General features: G+C 45.1%; 1 protein-coding gene across 3 annotated transcripts; it reads left to right on the top strand.

Annotated features, from left to right (window-relative positions):
• The first annotated feature begins 84 nt into the window (after positions 1 to 84).
• On the top strand, positions 85 to 8,278 carry HTR1B (5-hydroxytryptamine receptor 1B). 3 transcript variants are annotated; one of them, XM_045184880.3, is made up of 2 exons: positions 85 to 424; positions 3,688 to 8,278. In XM_045184880.3, the coding sequence occupies exon 2, from the start codon at positions 4,006 to 4,008 to the stop codon at positions 5,176 to 5,178; it is 1,173 nt and encodes a 390-aa protein (XP_045040815.1). In that variant the 5' UTR covers positions 85 to 424; positions 3,688 to 4,005; the 3' UTR covers positions 5,179 to 8,278. The 3 variants fall into 3 exon arrangements, with proteins under 3 accessions (XP_045040815.1, XP_045040813.1, XP_045040814.1); XM_045184878.2 differs by lacking the exon at positions 85 to 424 and adding an exon at positions 2,768 to 2,945; XM_045184879.2 differs by lacking the exon at positions 85 to 424 and adding an exon at positions 2,775 to 2,857.
• Positions 8,279 to 10,050: the final 1,772 nt, after the last annotated feature.

The raw sequence follows: 10,050 nt of genomic DNA, 5'->3' as shown, positions 1-10,050 counted from the left end.
CGGGAGTTAAACACAAACAAGCTAAACAAACAAAAACAGCAGCCACAGACCGAGGAAGCAGGACTTGCAATAACAAGTAGTTTGCCAGGTCCTTACATTTTGTGGGTAGAGACTGCCTGTGGATTTTTCAAGTTGTGAGGGTAGTAGAGGATGCGAGATTGCAGATTGCTTTTTCCTTTATTCTCTTCGTAGCGTTCGGTCTAGTTAGTACCTGCTGCAAACCTGGAAGCCTCTGCCTCCTCTCATTGCACTACAGCAGCAGGACCATATCTTTTTGACATAGGCAAGGTTTCTTTGAGGGGCGATTCTTCTCTGGTCGTTCTGCACCACACCACAGTGTCAGGCTTCGTCTGTGATCACAGGCTTCCCTGGGGTTCCAGTGTCAACCTCCCCTCTGCTGAACGACCGGTGGGAAGCTGATGAGGTGAGCATATTAACGCGCAGTTTTCGTGCCACGTGGTCAAACAGGAGCTTTTTCTATCCAACCAACTTTTGCTTCGCTCTGATATTTCATCGCGATTTCCGTTTTCTCCTTGCCCCTTACGCAGTCTGTGTGGGCTGAATTTCCCGCAACTTCAAGGGAGTTTAGTCCTAGCGCTGCTGGAGACCGCACCTAAGTGTCAGGTGTTGCGCGCGGGAGCAACCCAGGCAGAGCCAACTTTAAAGGTGCCCTGCTCTCTTGACAGTTTCACCCACACGCACCTATGTGTAAACACGAACATTTTATATGTTTTCAAGCGCGAAAGGAGTGTATGAAATGCAGGAGCCAAATTAATGAAAAGTGGTTCTCCACTAAACCCTGTCAAAATCCCGTCTGTATGACGGCCGGGGCTGGATGTATTCAAGCGATTCGTAACCAAAGGCGGGTAGGGTGAGGGGGGAATCAAACTCCATCCAGGTGGCAGATTCCACTCGGGGTCCGGGACTCCGCGAAGAAACGAAAACGCGGCTGGAGAAAGCTACAGGTTTCCCCATCGCTAAAGTCAAATCCTAGAAGGAGCAAGTGGTTTTCTCCTTTGCATGCTACTGGAGCAGAAATTGAGAAAGAAGAGACTGCCTGCAGCTGGTTCACATTCCTCTCTGCGTTACTCTGCCTTCTAACCCTTCAACAGTTCTCTCTAATCTTGCCGCTCCCTGAAATTAGCAGGAAAATAGTTTCCTGCACTCACCGCTTCAGCACACATTTTTGCTCCATTCTGGCCGACGCCCCCACCTACTTGTTTAGGCTCCCTGCTTTGCTTCCTTCCCTTGTGGTCTCTAAGAGAAAGATGGGAGTTTGCAAAATAATCAAGTCTAGCTAGAAGTTTGATGTGGATGGGTACAGTGGAAGAATGGGCAGGACCCCTTAAAACGTGGTGCAAATGAGGTTTAATATTACCAGAACAGTGCTGAGTGTTACGAAAGGGAGAAGAGGAAAGCGAAGGTTGTGTGTTTACTCTCAGAGTGGCTGCTGCAGCCCAGGGCCATCCAGAGGATGTCTTTGGAGAGCGGCCACATAGTTAAAGGAGTACCCTCACTCAATGCATGAATGTGTTTTGTTTTCTTCATACCACTTAGCAGTGTATGAAAGCATGTTAATTATTTACTTGCTTATGCGGTTACTGTCTTCCTGCCTCTTCGAGAATGTAAACTACTTGAAAACTGGGTCTGGGTCTACCCCATTGGACTTGATTCCTCTGATGCCTAGAATGCCCGGGCATAGAGCAGGCACTCTCTTTTTGCCTGCCTGGCTTACAGATGAGGACTTAGAAGAACTTGGGTTAGGGTTATATCACCTTGATAAAAACTCTTCTTTCAAAGGATCTCAATTACTTAAAAAAAAAAAAACCCTGAATGGATGGGCCAGATAATCAGACAATCTCCAGCTCTAGAATAGGTGCAATAATATTCTTTAAAATGTGTTTACACTTAACCTGATAAATTCAATTATAATGTAGGTTTTTATTTACTCATTTATTTGTTTATTTTATTGGATGCATTCTACCTGCCACAAACACTGAGCCAGGCTCTGGGAACTCCTAGCTGGGTTAGCTCTCAGGGTTGAAAATACATTGTTCATCCTGGTGTTTTTAAATAACTGACTTGTATTTCCACCCTACATTTGTTTCTGTTGAGGCTGGAGTAGGATCTGGGCACAGGGGATATGCACTGGGGTCATGAGACCCAGGGACTACTGCTACTGCTTGGTGCCGAATATGGTTCATACCCTGATGTTTTTGTTGAAGGTAAAGGAGACCCAATGATGGTGTTGCTGGTGATGGCCCCAGAGCTAGGTTTTTTTTTGTTTTTTTTTTTTTTTTCATTTCTTGAATCCTGATGACCTCCTTTCTAGACAGGTTGCAGAAAGCACCGCGCTTTCTGCGAACTGTTTTCCAGAGGCACTGAACTTGCTGCTGGAGCAGGAGGGTGGAGTCGAAGGTTTAATTTGAAATACAGTGAGCTCCTGTTTGTGATAGTTTTACATTTTTGCACACAGCTCTTATTTTTTTCTGACTAACAGTTAAAGGGGAGGGATTGAATGAAAAGTACTTATTCCTAAAACCAGATATGAAAAATTAGTTTGTATTGTAGCAAGAGTTATGTATGACTTGATGCCCAAAGTATTCAATATAAAATTCACTGTTGGCCATTTCCTTCTTAGGCTGTATCACTGGCGCCTCCCTCTAACCTGGGTGTGGCCAGCAGGGCTGGTAAAAATTCCTGAGCGGAGAGGTCAGAGCTTGGGGCTAAGCTCCACCTAAGCACAAGCCTGCTGGAGTGGGTGGTAATAGGTAGTTGCCGTGATTGTGCCTGTGCCCCTAATTGAGAGCATGGGTGTAATTGGAGACATGCGCAGCAAGCTCCGAAGCAGACTGAAGTGAGGACAGGACGCCCTCTTCCCCATTTTCGGCCAAAACTGCGGCACCTGGGTGTCAGGATCGGGAGGGGCCAAAGGAAGGGAGATGGTGAGAGGGCGGTAGGACCCCGCGGGAGCTTCGTCGGCCAAGGAGGGAACTGGGCGGGAGAAACAGAGGGAGGGAGAGAGGAAAAAGGGAAGGTGTTCCTGAACTGGCGTCCGCACTCGCTGCGCCGCTAGAGTAGAGCTCGAGCGGACCTGGACCCTATGAAAGGAGCTCATCTGTTCCGCGGCTCTCACGCGTCTCCCCGGCAGGCGCACACCGCTTCCCTCCAGCTTCCCCAGAAATCTTCCCCTCCCCGTGTGCCGCGCTGTGTCCCCTTGACCAGTGCGCCCAGCAGCGTGACTCCAAGTGGTGCCCGCGGGACGGAGGTGGCCGCCTCGGCCACGCGGTGCGAGCAGCTGCAGCCCAAGCCTATGAGTCCCCCCTCGCGCGGCCCCGTTTCGGCGGGGCAGTTCGCCGGAGTGGCCAGCGCGTGAAAAGGAGGGAGGGCAGAACCCCCGCCAGAGGCGCGGCGCAGCGCGGCTCCTAGACTTCACCCCGCCCTACTCTGGCGGCCGGGGCCGCCGCAGGAAACTGCCACAGTCTGGGGCGGGGGGCGGGAATGCATGACCGGGACTCTTCGTTGGCCTGCACGTTTTGGTCTAAACAGCTAGGAAACTCCTGTGGGCTGTCTCTGCAGCTCAAGGAGCGCCCGGGCTAGGAAACGCTCATCCACGAGTATTTGGGGTAAGAGACCCCACCTGGCTAACGCTTCCTCCTCAAACAATACATTGCCCTCCTCCACTAGATGCCTCGGTGGAAGCCGGTGCGGCGTGGGGTTCGGTGGTCCAGTCCTTAGCAACACCCGGCGTGGAGAGGAGCAGCCAGAGACGCGGAGGCAGCGCCAGGCGCACTGGAAGTGCAGGGGACGCGCTCGCCCGCGGTGGCTGCCGCGCCCTTGACCTCTAGTTTCAGCTGGGAACCTGGGTGGAGGAGTAATTCAGAAACCTACGGAACTAACTACCAACGGGGGGACGAGAGTGTGGTCTCTTCCGCGGTCCTTCCCCCTCTCGTTCCTGCGTTCCATGCCCCAGAGCTGCGCTCCAGAGCCTGGGCGAGGAGAGACATGGAGGAGACAGGCGCTCAGTGCGCCCCGCCGCAGCCTTCGGGCTCCCAGACTGGGGTTTCTCAAGCCAACCTCTCCGCTGCTCCTTCCCACAACTGCAGCGCCGAGGGCTACATTTACCAGGACTCAATCGCCCTGCCCTGGAAAGTACTACTGGTCATGTTGCTGGCGCTCATCACTTTGGCCACCACGCTCTCCAATGCGTTCGTGATTGCTACTGTGTACCGCACGCGGAAGCTACATACCCCAGCCAACTACCTGATCGCCTCCCTGGCGCTCACCGACCTGCTAGTATCCATCCTGGTGATGCCCGTCAGCACCATGTATACAGTCACCGGCCGCTGGACCCTGGGACAGGTGGTCTGCGACTTCTGGCTCTCGTCGGACATCACCTGTTGCACTGCTTCCATCCTGCACCTCTGTGTCATCGCCCTGGACCGCTACTGGGCCATCACGGACGCCGTGGAGTACTCGGCGAAAAGGACTCCTAAGAGGGCGGCAGTCATGATCGTGCTGGTGTGGATTTTCTCCATCTCCATCTCATTGCCACCCTTCTTCTGGCGTCAGGCCAAAGCCGAGGAGGAGGTGTCGGACTGTGTGGTGAACACCGACCACATCCTCTACACAGTCTACTCCACGGTGGGCGCTTTCTACTTCCCCACCCTGCTCCTCATCGCCCTCTACGGCCGCATCTACGTGGAAGCCCGCTCCCGGATTTTGAAACAGACTCCCAACAAGACCGGCAAGCGTTTGACCCGAGCCCAGCTGATAACCGACTCCCCCGGGTCCACGTCTTCTGTCACCTCTATTAATTCGCGGGCTCCCGACATGCCCAGCGAATCGGGGTCTCCAGTGTATGTGAACCAAGTCAAAGTGCGAATCTCTGACGCCCTGCTGGAGAAGAAGAAACTCATGGCCGCTAGGGAGCGCAAAGCCACCAAGACCCTGGGGATCATTTTGGGAGCGTTTATTGTGTGTTGGCTGCCCTTCTTCATCATCTCCCTAGTGATGCCTATCTGCAAAGAAGCATGCTGGTTCCACCTGGCCATATTTGACTTCTTCACGTGGCTGGGCTATCTCAACTCTCTCATTAACCCTATTATCTATACCATGTCCAATGAGGATTTCAAACAAGCGTTCCATAAACTGATACGCTTTAAATGCACAAGTTGACTTGTCAATTGCATTGGGGTCGCCTAAAAGTGGCCTTTGGGGACCATGTTGTGTCTGGTTCCACAGGTAGGTCGACTTTTCTTTCACTGTTACTGGGTCCGAACCAGGCGCTCTCTTCTGGGCAAGGGCAATGGATCCTGAGCAGCCAGGACAGCCCTGAGAGAAGGGGAGAGAGAGAGAGCTCTGAAAGAACTGATCAAAGGAAAGATAGAGCTTCCCTGCTGAGGAGGAGGCTCGCTTTCATCCCTGAAACCCCAGGTTCAGCACTGACCCTGCGACAGCCAATCACAAGGGGGTTTTGCAACTTTTAGAAAATCGATGATGGAAAGGTGATCATTGCCCCGCTTTGGTGTCATGGATGATGACCTCTAGAACCGGTGATACATGTAGTTGTTGTCTGAACCCTGTCTGAGACAGATGCTTAAAGCCTGGCAGTACTTGAACTAGACATTTAATACCCTGTGTTTTGGGGAGAACGTTGTGTTACAGCTTCATTTAAGAACAGTTACTTTGGCATCCTTCAGTCTTCGGTTTTTGTTTACTTAACCTTGGTCGGAGAAACTTGTGGAGTTGGTGCTTCAATCCCTAGGTGTGGCTTGGAGGGCACAGAGAAACCCTGAAGAGTTAATGACGAAATTCTGATGTTAAGATCTCTATTTTTATTATGATTGAAACTATATGGGATTGGATGGGTGGGAATGGGAGATGAGGACCGTTAAACAGAGAGCCAACACCTACGATTGTTTGTTTTCTGCAGATTTGTGATTTTTAATTCCTACTTAGTGATTGTCAAACCACATTTCTAACAACTCAAACAAAACATTACGTGTGCTAGTGCCAAAATCTGCAGGTTGATGTATTCTTTTTTCTTCTAATTTCATACACCTGTCATTTTACACATTTAAATCCCCATAAATGGAGGATATGATGGGTGACTCAGCCCAAGCTGCTCTGGTTCTTATTAATGCAATTGATTAAACTGATGATATTAGATATACACTGCTCCTTAACAAGAAAAGCATCTTTATTCCTTATCCAATTCCGTGAGATGTAAAGGAATGTGATGAACAGGATTAGTTCTTATCCAATTAAGGAATGAGGGGCAACAGGAGGATGTATATTTTGACTTGTAAAAAATCTTAAATGCATGAGACTTTTTTCTGATAGTCATTTGCACTCTCCTTCCCATCTGTAATTCCTTTGTGTGCTAACATACAAAATAACCAAAAGAACTAGCCCCTTTCTCCAAAATCTTCAAAATGCAGTAAGAACCCTAAAAACTATATTTTTTAAAAATTTGGTTTTTTTCCCTTTCTATTGAAGTTTGGGTAGGAACAAAAGTCACTTGAAAATGACATGCAAGAACTTTAAACAAGCCTAGAGAAACCAAAATTGAGTCTGGTTTCCTTGTAACTCATGGAACCACACCTGGAATTTATTAGGTAATCAAGAAACTGATAAGCCTTTGCACCTCAGAAATTTGTTACTAACCTGATACCTCAATGAATATGACAACAGTAATACTTAAATTTATCTGAGTAATACTTAAATTTATCTAAATTTAAATAAATTTTAAAATTTATTTAAATTTATTAAATCTTTTCAAATTACAACAATACTTACTGGTTATCTCAAATTCAGTCTAAGGACTCTCTAACATAGGGCAAGATTTATACACTAAAAGATAAGAAAAATGGATTATCTGAGTGAAAAGGAGTAGCCCTGAAGGGTTGTCTACACAGAAAATAAAAAAATGTGTATGTGGACCATTTAATATGCCAAGAAGATTTACATTCCCTTCTTCAGAGAGCTCTCTGCAGTTGATATCTTGCATGCAAGTCTGTGTGAAATGAATCCCCTCCCTGCCTGATGCTCTCCAGTCCAGACTGTGAGAAAATAGGCGTATTGATCTGGAGTACACCGTTTGCCTGCTGGGCAGACCTTCACCCTGGGGTAATGGCTCTTGAACTACACTATTCAAAGTTTCACACATATTCTAAATAAAAAAGGGAAACAAACTAAATAAAAAAGGGAATTTTGATGAATATTTACACCAGTTACTGGAGTAACATGAAATTTTAGGAATTAGATGAGCCTGTATTTCTGCTGTATCCCCAAGTTTCTTTGTTTTGTTTTGCTTTGTGACATTTCTCCTATGGAGAAGTCTAGGTTACTACCTAAAGGAATGTGCATAAAGCACAGGATTTGTTTTTATGTTATGATTTTTTTTTGTGTGTGTGTTGTTGTGCTTTCTTTGGGCCTAAGAAACAATTAAGTCAACTTCTAGGCTAATTGAAACAGATAGCCACTTACAAATGATTTCTATAGTTGGCACATACAATGATGGTGTCTTCATATTAACAAAACATGGTCAATTTAGTCAAAGAGACTGTTTGCCTTTTTGTAGATTTACCCACTTAAATTTTTGCCTATTTGGCTGAGCTGACTGGATTTGGGGCATATTATTGTGAAATAGAAGCTTGCAAACCCTTGTATTTATAAGAGATCTAGAAACATCACTTGGCATTGCACATGATTATGCAAAGTATATCATTCATCCCAGGGGTATGTAGTTAGGACTGTTAAGCTCCTTTTCAGTCATCGCTGCCTATAGCATAGTGGTTTCATAAACTAGCCATACAGCTTTTTTTGCACAACATAAACTGGGAGATAGAAATGTCTAACTTATGTAGAAATGAAAATATATTTTCATTGGCTATGGTAACAAATAACATTTTCCATGTTGTTAATTGCACAAATTTTCACACGAATATATGACTGTATACTCATCCAAAAATACAAATACTGTCTGTGTTTCTAGGAATTTTAGAGTTTCCTTTTTAAAAATGGACACTGCATCCATGAATGACTGGTTATTGAGTTCAACAAATTTCCTACAGAACAATTTTCTTCACTTTTTCTCTGTTGTCTTAGTGTTGCCTCCTTTAACCAGGAAACCCTGAGAGAACCATAATTCACTCAAGCAGTAAAATCACAGATTATGTGCGTCTCATAGAGTTACCGTGACTGAAAATTGCCTTTGGTATTCCACCTTTCAACAAATGTGTAATTGGAAATGAACTTTAGACAAATAATGAAATAAAAGCCCTTTTTTTCTGTTCTAAAAAGCTTTTGGTAGTAATTCTGTTATTATGGGACGATAGGTTCATTGGATTCCGGATTGAGTTTAGGAATTTGAGCCTTTAAGAGAGAATAATTGATGAAAATGACACCGGAGGACTGGCAAGTACTGCCATGATTTGGGGGCTTTAGTTTCTATCTGCAGGAAGAACTTAAAAGGAAATAGACAAACTGTGATCTCACATTCTGCAAAGAGGGTAAGTCAGGTTCATTATCACAAGAGTTTTCCAGATCAGCATTCTGCAGGTACCATTTCGTCTCTAGGCTGGGTAGTAAGATTTCAAGGTCCTGAGTGGTGCTTGAAATACAGGAAAAGGAAACAGAAGACCTGGGTTTGAAGCAGTCTTGCAGGAAACATAAGAGTTGTCTGACTTGTCTGAACACTGGAAAAGTTGACAGGAAAACAGCGTTTGGAATCAGAAAGTGTTCAGACTTCACAAATACAGCAACTTATAGCTGTATTGTTCCCAAACTGCAAGCCTACTTGCAGTTTGTACCAAAGGTTTAGAGACTATACATGTAAAGCACCTATCAAAATACCTGATGCTTTTTTGGATGTCAGCCGTTGATGCCTCCTCTTAAGCCATTATTTCCCCAGTACCTCCCCTGAGCATACAGGGCCTCTGGAGCATAGAAAAAATGAGTGCTGTTTGCCAGAGGTTGGACAGGGGAAGACTAAAGGAGACACTGAGAGAACTTGACTAAGCTAAAAGTAAAAGAGGTTAGGAACCTTTCACACTTAGCCCCTTAGAGTGGTATGCGTAGGACAAAGTCCAAATAGGTGGTTTATACTACCTCTAGGAGCCAAGAAGAAATTGCCAAATATTTCATTCTCTTATTTACTTTTAGTCTCTCAACTTCTTCATCCTTGTCTAGAGGTTTCCAGCTGTCTTCCGAGTCCACAGCCCCTCACAACATCTACATCTTATCTCAGTGTCTCATTTTCAGCTTATCTCCTTTTTCATTCCTCATGCATAGCCATCATCATAATAATAATGTATTTTTCTAATTTTCTTATTTTTCCTGTGAAGGCTGATTAAGTAGCCCAGAGTTTTTACATTATTTAAAAGGACATTTTTTGATCCAAATTAATGTGTAATTAGTGAAGGCAAAAGCTTTCAACTGAGGCATCTACTGGATTTTACAGGAGGGAAGTGGCTGGCTGTAGGGAAAAGGTGTGGGGAGTGAAGCTTCTTCACCTTTCATCAAAGCTCATCTTTGAAAAGACCACCAGGGGGCAGAGTGTCTCTGAACTTTAAAGGATGTGGGTGCCCATTGCTGGAAATGTGAACTCCCTCTTCTGGACACCACAAATGGTATAATGTCTCTAGACCCAGGAGCCAAGGGAAAGAGGACTTACCATTAATTTAAAATAGCAGATTTTTCAAAACTGCATATTCAGGCAGGAGATACATAAAATACACCTAAAGTTTTTTATGTACATAAAAACTTTATATAAAAACTATATATAAACTCAATTATTTATTTTCTTATTCATCTATATAGTTCTGGAGTAAATCTAAAATCTTAGTATTTTAAAACATTGTAACCTTTGATAACTGTGGTACTGAGTAAAGTGAGAGGTTAGAAGACTAATCATTTATATTTAAAGTAAAGTAAAGGGAATTAATTATTTTCTTAAATGTATCTTTCACTATGTTTTTTTCATCACTGTGTTTTTCAACATTTCATTGGTTTGGGGTTGATATACCCATGGTTCAGAGGTAAAAT

Source organism: Desmodus rotundus, chromosome 11, assembly GCF_022682495.2.
Source record: "Desmodus rotundus isolate HL8 chromosome 11, HLdesRot8A.1, whole genome shotgun sequence".
Lineage (NCBI taxonomy): Eukaryota > Metazoa > Chordata > Mammalia > Chiroptera > Phyllostomidae > Desmodus > Desmodus rotundus.
The sequence above is the reverse complement of the archived record's forward strand: the minus strand, read 5'-3'. Positions and strand labels throughout refer to the sequence as shown.

What these genes read in the sequence shown, in the direction of transcription:
- HTR1B (XM_045184880.3), top strand. Translation starts at nt 4,006, where the DNA reads ATGGAGGAGACAGGCGCTCAGTGCGCCCCGCCGCAGCCTTCGGGCTCC.